The 13395-nt window shown below is 46.1% G+C and overlaps 1 protein-coding gene across 4 annotated transcripts in view; it reads left to right on the top strand.

Moving 5' to 3' along the window:
- The window catches only part of GOLGA5 (golgin A5), a 135994-nt gene that overhangs the window by 89018 nt on the left and 33581 nt on the right, over positions 1 to 13395 (top strand). For all 4 annotated transcript variants that reach the window (XM_033951238.1, XM_033951237.1, XM_033951236.1 and 1 more), the window contains 4 exons: positions 43 to 267; positions 8291 to 8510; positions 9255 to 9378; positions 12445 to 12648. In XM_033951238.1, coding sequence (XP_033807129.1) covers positions 43 to 267; positions 8291 to 8510; positions 9255 to 9378; positions 12445 to 12648 — 773 coding nt within the window. The remainder of the gene's footprint in view (positions 1 to 42; positions 268 to 8290; positions 8511 to 9254; positions 9379 to 12444; positions 12649 to 13395) is intronic.

Genomic DNA, 13395 nt, shown 5'->3' with positions numbered 1-13395 from the left:
CTGTCAATGTTTGTATTGAGTGTATGTGCACTTTCTGTACAGATACCTTTGAAAGTTCAGATTCTGGACCGGTAACATCTATAGCTGGCGATGCATCTTCATTTGCTGCAAGTTCAGCAGCCACTCCCATTGCATCAATCGATGGCGACAGCAGATCCCATGAACTGTCCAATCTACGCCTGGAGAATCAGCTGCTGAGGAATGAGGTGCAATCATTAAACCAGGAAATGGCATCGTTAATACAGAGATCCAAAGATACACAAGAAGGTATAAGTTATTAATATTGGCCTTTGTCAAACTCATTCTGTTGTTTTTTTAATTCATATTTCCTTCAGTAAAAACATCCATCATCCTAAGTTACCGACGGATCTAGAGACCTGTCATTATTTTTCAGGTCAGTAGTATCGATCCGATTCTAGCATGCAATGTTAGGCCATCGATTGGCTGGCTGGTTTTAATATTAATGACCTCATTTGCATGCCAGAATTGGAGAATGTACGACTGCACAGAAAACCACACAGCCGTTTTGCATAGCAGGTCGGCAAATTCGATCAGTTGCTAAATCAGTCTAACTGGTTTAGCGATGATCAGAGACTTTAGTGCATCTAGCCCCTAGTTAGCCCTCCAGGGAGTCCTTTTACTAATGTGCTAAATGTTTTAGCTCACGTGAATAATTAAGTGTGCTAAATACTGTGCAGCCCATTATATTTCTATGGTTTGCATAGCATTTAGTGCATGCTAAATCCATTAGAGCAGCTTAAGAAAAGGACCTCTGGGATTTCTGTCATCTCTTTGGGTATATTTGTATGTGGACAAATAGGCCTTAAAGCAGGGGTGCCCACACTTTTTCGGCTTGCGAGCTACTTTTTAAAAATGACCAAGTCAAAATGATCTACCAACAATAAAATTTAAAAAAAAACCACAAAGCACATTGTACGCACAGAAAAATGTTAATTATCATTTATATTCCGGTTTTTTTTTTTTCCCAAAGAGGTCAAGGCAGATCATACTATGCAATGTCACCTCAGTAACAACTATACAAAAATAGACAAATATATCCCCCTCTCTTTTTACTAAACCATGATAACAGTTTTTAGCGCAGGGAGCTGCGCTGAATGTCCCGCGCTGCTCTTGACGCTCATAGGCTCCCTGCGCTAAAAACCGCTATTACGATTTAGTAAAAATATAGACAGCAGATATAAATTCTCAAAACGGACACGTTTTGATCACTAAATTGAAAATAAAATGATTTTTCCTACCTTTGCTGTCTGGTGATTTCATGAGTCTCGGGTTGCACTTTATTCTTCTGACTGCATCCAATATTTGTTCCCTTCCTTCAGCCTCCTGTATGCTTCCTCTCCTCTAGACCTCATTCCCTTCCCCAACTTTTTCTTCCTTTCTCTCTCTGCCCCCTCCCCTTTCTTTCTTTCTCCCTGCCCCTTCTTTCTTTCTGTCTGTCTTTCTGTCTCCCTGTCCCCCTTTCTTTCTTTTTCTCTCCATGCCCCCTTTCTTTCTTTCTTTCTTTCTCCTTGCCCTCCACTAAGCCACTGCCACTGCCATCAGGGAACAGGCCCCCAAGCCATTGCCACCCCAAGCTCTCCCTGCTTCCTGACGCAGAGCATCGAGCCGATCAGCATTCCTCTCCCCGATGTCAATTCTGATGCCGGAGAGGAAGTTCCGGGCCAGTCAGGCAGGCATCGGGATTCAGGTAGAATGCGAGTCTATCTCAACCTTTTGGGCACCCCTGCCTTAAAGTCTTCACACCCCTGTAGATTTTCCACATTCTGCTTTATAAAAATATAGTTAAAATGCATTAAAAGTAGGAGTTTGTTTCCCTGGTATGCAACATATGATATACTGTATTTGTCAATGTGGAAAAAAAACAGCTGTAGAATTAATTAAAAGGAAAAACTAAGAATAAGATTCCAAAAAGTCTTTATTGTTTAAGTCTTCACACCCTTTGACTCAGTACTTGGTAGAAGCCCGTTTGGCAGCAGTAACTGCTACGAGTAATTCAGGATAAATGTTCACCTTGGTGCAGTTTTTATTCGTTATAGCTGAAGCTTTTCCAAGTTGTCTGTAGTCTTCAGTTGTCACAGATTTCTATTGGAGTCAGGTCTGGGTTTTGACTAAAGGGTGTTCTTTGTCTTGCTGTGTCTTTTTTCAGCGTTGCTTTTGCTTTATACTTGGGATCATTTCCTACTTGAAAGGGAAATCATCTTCTTCCTTGTGCTAGATCTGTGGGTAGGCTAGAACAGATTTTCCTGCAGGATCTGCTTGTATTTTGCACTATTCATTTTTTCTGACTTTACAAATTTTCCTGTCCCAATTCTCAAGAAAGATATAGTGGCACTAGAAAAGGTTCAAAGAAGAGCAACCAAGATGATAAAGAGGATGGAACTCCTATCGTATGAGGAGAGACTAAAAAGGTTAGGGCTCTTCAGCTTGGAAAAGAGATGGCTGAGGGGAGATATGATTGAAGTCTACAAAATCCTGAGTGGAATAGAACGGATACAAGTGGATCGATTTTTCACTCCATCAAAAATTAGAAAGACTAGGGGACACTCAATGAAGTTACAGGGAAATACTTTTAAAACCAATAGGATGACATTTTTTTTCACTTAGAAAATAGTTAAGTTCTGGAACTCATTGCCAGAGGTTGTGGTAAGAGCGGATAGTATAGCTGGTTTTAAGAAAGATTTGGACAATTTCCTGGAGGAAAAGTGCATAGACATGGAGGAAGCCACTGCTTAGCCTGGATCGGTAGCATAGAATGTTGCTACTCTTTGGAGTTCTGGAATCTTCTGTTACTCTTTGGGATTCCAGAATCTTGCTATTCTTTAGGATTCTGAATGGAATGTTACTACTCCTTGGGTTTTGGCCAAGTACTAGGGACCTGGATTGGCCACTGTGAGAACGGGCTACTGGGCTTGATGGACCATTGATCTGACCCAGTAAGGCTATTCTTATGTTCTTAACACTGCAAAGCTGCCATCATCATGCTTTATTGTGTGGATGGTGTTGGCAGACTGATGTGTTGTGCTTATTTTTTGATGCATGTCATAGGGGACTAGCAGTAGGCTAAGCACCAGGGCATTTTCAAATCTCACAAATACTTCATGCGATCGTAGGTAGGTCATATAACCCTCCATTGCCTTGGGTACAAACTTAGATTGTCAGCCCTGTTGAGGCAGGGACCTACGTCTTGTACTTGAATGCAACTCAACTTGAGCTATGTTCATCACATCACAAAACTCTCCCTGACAAGGAAGGGGGTTGGACAGCTGCTTGACTGGTGAGGCAGAGAGGAAAGAGATGTTGGCATTGAGGAGGGGGGGGGGGGAGAGAGAGAGACTGAGAGAGACAGATTGGGGTGTCCCTGCTGCAGTTTTGGGGGATTTGCTACAGGAAGAACTGGTTTTGTCTGGTTTTCTTTTGGGAATATTTAACTCTGTTCTTCAAATTCACGTCATACAGCAGACACAGCTTTATTCTCCATCCAGGAATGCTGGATTCAACTCAACTAGTACAAGCTCTACAGGAGGGACAGGACCCACAAGAAGGGGGGAGGCATAGCACTATATATAAAGGACTCTATCTACTCGGTCGGGATGGATATGGCAAAGAAGGCAGAGGGGCTGGAATCGCTATGGGTCAAATTGCCGGGAAACAAGGGTGCAGGCATAAAACTGGGGCTGTACTATCGCCCACCTGGTACACCGGAAGGAGTTGGACATGACTTGGAAGCTGAACTGAGACAAGAATGCAGGACTGGAAGTGTAACAGTGATGGGGGACTTCAACTACCCGGGGATTGACTGGAGTACGGGTCACTCCAACTGCACTAGGGAAACAGGATTTTTAGAAGCTGTGAGGGACTGCTTCATGGAGCAACTAGTCAGGGAACCGACGCGAGGGAGTGCTACTCTTGACCTCATCCTAAACGGATTAGGGGGGCCTGCAAGAGGGGTAGAAGTGGGAGGACCATTAGGCAACAGTGACCACAACGCAATCAGATTCACATTAGAAAGGGGAACACCCACAGTAAGGAGGACCGCAACAACTGCGCTCAACTTCAGGAAAGGGAACTATGTTGCTATGAGGGAAATGGTGGGGAGGAAACTCAGAAACATCCTTAGAATGGAGACTGTAGGAAGCGCATGGACCCTATTCAGGGACACCCTGCAGGAAGCACAAAGAATGTACGTCCCCAGTTTCAGGAAAGGCGGCAAGAACAAGCGGTCAAAGGACCCGGTTTGGATCTCAACAGAAGTAAAGAGGGCAATAAATAACATAAGAACATAAGCAGTGCCTCCGCTGGGTCAGACCATAGGTCCATCCTGCCCAGCAGTCTGCTCCCGCGGCGGCCCAAACAGGTCACAACCTGTCTGAATCACCAGAAGGGGCCCCCTTGCCACCTTGGTTTCCCATTGAGTCCTATCTTCCCATCAAAGTCCTAACCCTCCGGTCTTGCACATGCACTACCTGGTTGGGTTTCTATACTTATTACCTGGTTAGCTTTCTATACCTGTGTTACATCCCAGCACCTCTCTCAGTATCCCACGATCCCTTTATCCCTCAGGAATCCGTCCAATCCCTGTTTGAATCCCTGTACCGTACTCTGCCTGATCACTTCCTCCGGTAGCGCATTCCAGGTGTCCACGACCCTTTGGGTGAAAAAAAACTTCCTTGCATTTGTTTTGAACCTATCTCCCTTCAGTTTCTCCAAATGCCCCCTCGTACCTGTTGTCCCCTTCAGCCTGAAGAATCTGTCCCTATCCACCCTCTCTATGCCCCTCATGATCCTGAAGGTCTCTATCATATCTCCCCTGAGCCTCCTTTTTTCCAGAGAGAAGAGCCCCAGCCTATCCAACCTCTCGGCGTATGGGCAGTGTTCCAGCCCTCTTACCAGTTTCGTTGCTCTCCTTTGGACTCTCTCAAGTACTGCCATGTCCTTCTTGAGGTACGGCGACCAATATTGAACGCAGTATTCCAGATGTGGACGCACCATCGCTCGATACAATGGCATGATGACTTCCCGCGTCCTGGTTGTTATGCCCCTCTTTATGATGCCCAGCATCCTGTTGGCTTTTTTCGAGGCTGCTGCGCACTGTATCCTTCCGGAGATGGAAAAAGGACCCAACGGAGGAAAATCACCAGCGCACAGGAAATGCCAAAATGAATGCCACCGAGAGGTTAAAAAAGCGAAAGGGAAATACGAAGAGGTGCTGGCCAGGGAGGCGAAAAACTTCAAGGCATTCTTCAGTTACGTAAAGGGGAAGCGACCAGCGAGAGAGGAGGTGGGGCCGTTGGACGATGGGGATAGAAAGGGAGTGATTAAGGAGGATAAAGAGGTAGCTGAGAGGTTGAACACGTTCTTCTCGTCGGTTTTCACGAGAGAAGACACATCTAATATACTGAATTCAGAGGAGCTCATGAGTGGGGAACAGGTTGAAAAATTGGAACACATAGAGGTAAGTAAGGAGGATGTCCTCAATCAGATAGACAGGTTAAAATGCGGCAAATCGCCAGGCCCAGACGGGATCCACCCAAGGGTTCTGAAAGAATTAAGACAAGAAATAGCGGGCACAATCCAGCATGTTTGCAACCTATCCTTGAAAACTGGAGAGGTACCAGAGGACTGGAAATTGGCGAATGTCACACCTATCTTCAAGAAGGGATCGAGGGGTGACCCCGGGAACTACAGGCCGGTGAGCCTGACTTCAATTATAGGGAAGATGGTGGAAGCTATGATCAAGGACGGTATTTGCGAGCACATCGAGAGAAATGGCCTACTGAGAACAAGCCAGCATGGATTCTGTAAGGGAAGGTCATGCTTAACGAACCTTCTGTACTTCTTTGAGGGAATAAGCAGTCGGGTGGACAATGGGGAACCTATAGACATCATTTACCTCGATTTTCAAAAGGCTTTCGACAAGGTGCCACATGAAAGGCTGCTTAGGAAGCTGTGGAACCACGGGGTGGGAGGGGATGTGCACAGATGGATCGAGCACTGGTTGTCGGGTAGACTGCAGAGGGTCGGAGTAAAGGGACAATATTCTGACTGGCGGGGAGTCACGAGCGGTGTGCCACAGGGATCGGTGCTGGGGCCGTTACTCTTCAACATATTTATCAATGACCTGGAAAAGGAGGCAAAGTGCGAGGTTATAAAATTTGCAGACGATACCAAACTGTGCGGCAGAGTTAGGTCCAGGGAGGAGTGTGAGGACCTGCAAAGGGACCTGGACAAGCTGGAAGACTGGGCAAACAAATGGCAAATGCGCTTTAACGTGGAAAAATGCAAGGTCATGCATATAGGGAAAAAGAACCCGTTGTTCAACTACAAATTGGGGGGGGCATTGTTGGGAGACAGCAGTCTTGAGAGAGACTTGGGTGTGCTGGTGGATGCATCACTGAAGCCATCTGCACAGTGCGCAGCAGCCTCGAAAAAAGCCAACAGGATGCTGGGCATCATAAAGAGGGGCATAAGAACCAGGACGCGGGAAGTCATCATGCCATTGTATCGAGCAATGGTGCGTCCACATCTGGAATACTGCGTTCAATATTGGTCGCCGTACCTCAAGAAGGACATGGCGGTACTTGAGAGAGTCCAAAGGAGAGCAACAAAACTGGTAAGAGGGCTGGAACACTGCCCATACGCCGAGAGGTTGGATAGGCTGGGGCTCTTCTCTCTGGAAAAAAGGAGGCTCAGGGGAGATATGATAGAGACCTTCAAGATCATGAGGGGCATAGAGAGGGTGGATAGGGACAGATTCTTCAGGCTGAAGGGGACAACAAGTACGAGGGGGCATTCGGAGAAACTGAAGGGAGATAGGTTCAAAACAAATGCAAGGAAGTTTTTTTTCACACAAAGGGTCGTGGACACTTGGAATGCGCTACCGGAGGAAGTGATCAGGCAGAGTACGATACAAGGATTCAAACAGGGATTGGACGGATTCCTGAGGGATAAAGGGATCGTGGGATACTGAGAGAGGTGCTGGGATGTAACACAGGTATAGAAAGCTAACCAGGTAATAAGTATAGATACCCAACCAGGTCGTGCATGTGCAAGACCGGAGGGTTAGGACTTCGATGGGAAGATAGGACTCAATGGGAAACCAAGGTGGCAAGGGGGCCCCTACTGGTGATTCAGACAGGTCGTGACCTGTTTGGGCCGCCGCGGGAGCGGACTGCTGGGCAGGATGGACCTATGGTCTGACCCGGCGGAGGCACTGCTTATGTTCTTATTAGACATAGATGAAAACTATTTAACTTATAGGCTAGGCTAAGGCAGTTTTTGGAAACAGAATTAATTTGGGTTTGAATAAAACAGTGAAGACCTTTCAGGGTTTTACTCTCATTGAATATTTCTAACATTGTTCTTTCATGTTAAAAGTTTAATGCACTTTGAACCTTATTTTAGAGAGCAGAATTTGAAAATGTACAAGCTTACAAAGGCATTGTGATGCAAACACATATAAATGCAAACAAAAACATTTGGTTTCAAAAATCTAGAATTCTGCTGGGAGTTTAGTAATACCTTCCAGGGCTAATAAATATGGAATCCATTGTGGGTTTCTATTGATTTGCATGTGTCTTGTTAAGTTGTACAAGGGTTTATTAAATTTCCTTTGTTACATTTTAAAGTTGAAAACTTGTCTCCAGATGAAGATAGTACACTTCCCCCTCCGTATTGGCGAATTCCGTATCTATGGATTCGGTTATTCGTGATTTTTGACCAGAAAATTTTTTTTCATTTTTTGGGCTATTTTTAGCCCTGAAAGCCCCCCCCCCTTAAGCCTTACCTGGTGGTCTAGCGGGTTTTCAGGCAGGAGCGATCTTCCCACGCTCCTGCCCCATGCAGATCGCTCACAGGAAATGGCTCGAGAGACTACGGGAGCTCAAGGCAGCCATTTCCTGTGAGCGATCTGCAAGGGGCAGGAGCGTGGGAAGATCGCTCCTGCCTGAAAACCTGCTAGATCACCAGGTAAGGCTTAAGAGGGGGCTTACAGGGCTAAAAATAGCCGGGGAAAGCGGGGGATAAGGGCAGAACCGGCCCGAATATTCACGGTTTTTCCATATTCACGGGCTGGCTCTGCCCCTAACCCCCGCGAATACCGAGGGGGAAGTGTATGGTAATTTTGGGGCCACAAAGCTTTAGCAAATAAGTAATATGATATTTTGTGGAATACAAAAGCCAGCTGCTCTAAGAGCTCTAACCTGGAAAGATAATTGTGATGTGGTTCAAATTTTAAGTGTCGGGGGTCATATTCTTTTTCTTGTATGTGTAGAATTGAATAAGGCCCGGGTAAGGGTAGAGCAGTGGAACTTGGATAATTCCAAGACTGATCGTGCGGTGAGAGAGCTCCGAGCACAGGTGGACGACCTGACTGAAGCAGCAGCTGCTAAGGATTCCCAGCTGGCTGTGTTGAGAGTGAGACTGCAAGAAGCTGACGAGTTAATCCGCAGCCGCACCGAGCTGCTAGAAGCACTTCAGAATGAAAAGTCTCGGTACTGTAAAACACTGTGCACGTGGAGCACATCATTTTCTTGTGCCTGAAACATGGCTCCTTTTTTTTTTTTTCTCAATAAATTTTTATTAACATTTTATATATAACGACTTGTACATATGCGTTAAACATAGTCAAAGCCAATGTTACAGAGCCATATAGTCTAATACCTAATACACAAAGAATCCTCTCTAGGCAATGTAACCCATCAGAGCAATTCCCCGTAGACAAATCTCTCCCCATTATGAATTATCACATCAGAATTAAACCCCCTCCTCCCCACCTTCCGTAATAACCCCCATTAGGTGGGCACTCAGTGTGTCCTTCAGAATGCCCACCACTCTTCCTCCCTCTTCCCCCCCTACTCCCCACCAACAGCCCTCATCAAAGCTCAAAAGAAGAGTAAAAAATTTATGCCAAGTCCAATCCTGTTGCTCGTAATGCCCAGAATGCTTTGCAGCTAGGCATTCCATCTGCACCACTTTACATAACTTAAGGTGCCTTCCCTCCCCCCCCCATGGCTCCTTTTTTATCAATAGGGAGCAAGTAGTTACTGTTTAAATTTGTACCTACTCTGCTTTGTTTAACTTCTACACAACTTGAAGCATAGGACTCATGGATGTCTTTCTTCACAGTATGCCAACTTTTAAACTGATGCAGCATACGGTGGAGTTAATCTTGGGATGTAAGCAAAGTCACATCCCGTGGACGTGACTGACACTCAGTAGCCTTGCTTCTCTTACAGAATGCTCCAGGATCACAGTGAAGGGAGCAGTGTCCAGAGCCAGGCCCTGCAGACGCTCCAAGAGAGGCTTCGTGAAACAGAAAGCTCACTCAGACGAGAGCAGGACAGTCACAGACAGATGCAGGTGGCTCGTCTCATTTTATTTTCAGTTTTCTTCGCTGCTGAATTTGTTTGGGTTTTTGTTGGGGGGTTTTTTTTCACCCCTTTAAATTTGTAAAGAAAGGAAGGAAAAAATCTTTGTTTCTACCGTATTTTCTCGCATATAACGCGCGCGTTATACGTGGTTTTTACAAACCGCGCATACCTTTACGCGTTATACGCGTGAGTGCGTTGTACAAAATTTTTTTTACATAGTTCCCCCCCCCCCCGGACGCCCGATTCATCACCCGGAAGGAGCGCTCGCACTCCCACCCCGAAGGACCGCTTGCACCCCCACCCGAAGGACCGCTCGCACCCCCACGGCCTCCCCCCTCCCCCATGGAGAAGCTGTCTACCTTGTTTCCGGATGCCAGCCCAGTTGCTTCCTCTGCCGGTGGTCCTGCCCCTTCTCAGAGCCCTGTGCTGCGCTGCTTCCTCTTCAGGCGGTCCCGCCCTTTCTCTGATGTCAGAGAAAGGGCGGGACCGCCGGAAGAAAAAGCAGCGCAGCAGGGCTCAGAGAAGGGGCGGGACCGCCGGCAGAGGAAACAGCTGGGCTCGCTGGCATCCGGAAACAAGGTAGACAGCTTCTCCATGGGGGAGAGGGGAGGCTGAGGGGGTGCGAGCGGTCCTTCGGGGTGGGAGTGCGAGCGCTCCTTCGGGGTGGGGGTGCGAGCGGTCCTTCAGGGTGGGGGTGAGGGTGCGTGCGAGCGGTCCTTCGGGGTGGAGGTGCGAGCGGTCCTGCGGGAGGGTGAATCGGACGTCGGGGGGGGGGCATCAGGCTTTTAGGGTAGGGACAGGACTTCAAGGGGGAAAGGAAAGTCGGGACGGGCGAAAAGAGAGTCGGGGGTCTCCAGAGGAGAGTCGGGGCGGGTGAAAGGAGAGTTGGGCAGCATGCGCGGTATATAAAAATTTCTGTACATAAATTTGTGTTTTTCGCGCGCTATATCTGTGTGCGCGTTTTACACGGGTGCGCATTATCTATGTGAAAATACGGTAATCCAGTATGTTTCTGTGTATATAAGGAATAAACTGTAACCTGTGACGGAGACCTTCTGGTCCATGTGTAGTGTACTCAGAGTTGGGAAGGGGGATAGATGGTATTGATAAGGATAGAAAACTTCAAAAAAGTAGTATTTAATCTCTAATACTCCTATGTTTGTCTTGTCAGCTTGGTTTTAAGAGTGGTGACACCCTTCAGACTCGGTGTGTATCTGTATTTACATATATTCCCCCAAAGTGACTTCCTCATTCTTAGAAGTGTTTCAGCATATAAGCCATATATACTTATTTTATGAATTTCCAGCCTGTGCTATTAATTAAGCGGGCTATAATAATGAAATATGATATGCTTTCCTGTTGGTTCCTTCTTGCGTATATTGATTTGATTGAGAGATCAGAGGAGGGGGATCATCTTTCCTTTTCTAGATTCCAGAACATCCTTTTTCTTTTCTCTCCGATTCCTTCTATCTTCCCCTGCCCATTTTACCCGAGATTCCATCTTCATTGCTCTGAGATTCTCTCCTCGGTTCTCTATTCTTTTTCTTTCTTCCCATTGCCAAACTCGTAAGATCCCATATCTCAGGAAAAAGCCCAAATGAATTACCTGGACACACAAGAAATATAGGAGAAAAATGTTATGCAGCTCTCTGCAGTTGACATGACTGGCTGCGTTTGGCCAAATAATATGCCATGTTTCCAAAAAAGAAATCAGTTTAAAGCTCAGGGTCTGTTTCTTTCTTTGGTTAAATCAGAAATTTAAATACAAATTTTATGCAGCCATACTTCACAGAGTTTTAAAGCATGATATAAAATAGAGCAAAAAGATGGCTTACAAAATAAAAATCCCAGGGTCCTAAGGAAAGGGGAAGGCATGGAACTTAAACCAGTCTGCCAGACCTTTCCTTCCTAGACAAAAGATGAGGTGTCAGGTCAAAAGCGCTCCGGGACAAAGGTGCGCGCAGACAACTGAGTGCAGTGTGGAGGCGCGGCTGAAGAAAATGACTGTTTTAAAGGGCTCCGACAGGGTGTGTGTGGGGGGGAACCCCCCCACTTTACTTTATACAGATCACGCTGCGTTGTGGGGGCGTTGGGGGGGGTTTGGGGGGTTGTAACCCCCCACATTTTACTTAAAACTTAACTTTTTCCCTAAAGAACAGGGAAACAGTTAAGTTTCCAGTATAATGAGGGCGGTTATAACCCCCCAAACCCCCCACAACGCCGCCGCGATCTGTATTAAGTAAACTGGAGGGGTTCCCTAACAAAACCCCCGGTCGGAGCCCCTAAAAACACTCTTTCTTCGGCGCGTGCTTCCGTCTTGCGCTCAGTTGTCGGCGCGCGCCTTTGTCTTCGGCGGTTTTGTCTGTGAACCGGTTTTATAACCCTTTCTTGTGTAGAAGACTGCTACACTTGTCAAAGTCAGTTTATCACCTTAGTTCCATGGCAGCCCACACTTGAAGCCTACTAAACTTTTATACTGGAACCTAATCTTTCCTTGCACATGTATAGAAACATAGAAATAGACGGCAGATAAGGGCCATGGCCCATCTAGTCTGCCCACCCTAATGACCCTCCACTACCTTTGCCCTGTGAATAGATCCCATGTGCCGATCCCATTTGGCCTTAAAATCAGGCACGCTGCTGGCCTCAATCACCTGCAGTGGAAGACTATTCCAGCGATCAACCACCCTTTCAGTGAAAAAGAATTTCCTGGTGTCACCTTGTAGTTTCCCGCCCCTGATTTTCCACGGATGCCCTCTTGTTGCCGCGGGACCCCACATAACTCAAAAATGACTTTATAAAATGTGCTCTTTAAAGTACAGTATATATCTTCTCCCCCCCCCCACCATGCTATCTGATATTGAAATGAGCCCAACACCCCTGCTTTAGATAGTCCTAATTCATAGGTTAAAGGCCATTTAGCCTATTGTCATCTGAATCTTGTTTACTAGAGGTTAAAGAAACCCCTTACTGTGAATACCTATTGGAAAAGAGAGATTGTCCACATTGAGGGCAGTGTATTAGTAGTAACGTGAGTTTCTTGGCTTGATGACAGAATGAGCTTGCAGCACGCCTTGGTAAAATGGAATCGGAGCGTCAGAATTTGGCAGAAGCAGTTACCGCTGCAGAGAGAAAGTGCATGGAAGAGAAGAGGCGCGCCGAGGACCTACAACACCAGGTCAAAGCATCCAAAGCCAGCGTGGACTTTGCCAAACAGGAAATGGTGGACTACAAGCAAAAAGCCACCCGCATTTTGCAAGTGAGCATTCTTAAGATGGAATTTGCACATTAGGAATGGCCCTAAAAATACCTGCTGTTAGATCAATGTTTGATTTCAATGACTTCTCTGAGAACTCAAATTGGTTTTAAAGGAGAAGAAAATGTAGATTTTTGCCTTTCACACAACAACTAGATTCTTATGACAACCCCCCCCCCCTTTTTACTAAACCGTGATAGCGGTTATTAGCGCAGGGAGTCGCGTTGAATGTTCTGCGCTGCTCCCAACGCTCATAGAAACTCTTTGAGTGTCAGGAACAGCGTGGAGCATTCAGTGCGGCTTCTTGCGCTAATAACTGGTATCGCAGTTTAGTTAAAGGGGGTGGTAAAGCAGATTTGACTAGTTAAGGAATTTAATGAATGCTTTGTGTGTATAAGAACAGAACAGGGGAAAACAAAACCCCAGATACAAATGCAACAAAACAGAATGGAATTGTCCAGATCAGAATGATGTGCACTAAGAAAGTGTCCTCCAACTCATCTGATAACGTGAAGATCTTTATTTCTCCAATGTCACAATGGTACATTCAAACGACTCTATGGCTCAATGACTCGACTCAATGACTCGACATGTACATGTTTCGGCCAGGAGTCTTGAGAATCACGAATGATGATATACAAAAAATGCTACCACTCACATAGGTTTGACCAAAATTCCAATAGGAATATTTTGGCTTGCGAATTAAAACTGTGTGCCAGCTAATGCAGAGCATCTCACTAGTGTTAGTGA

This window comes from Geotrypetes seraphini, chromosome 7, assembly GCF_902459505.1.
Source record: "Geotrypetes seraphini chromosome 7, aGeoSer1.1, whole genome shotgun sequence".
In the NCBI taxonomy this organism is placed as follows: Eukaryota; Metazoa; Chordata; class Amphibia; order Gymnophiona; family Dermophiidae; genus Geotrypetes; species Geotrypetes seraphini.
The sequence above is the reverse complement of the archived record's forward strand: the minus strand, read 5'-3'. Positions and strand labels throughout refer to the sequence as shown.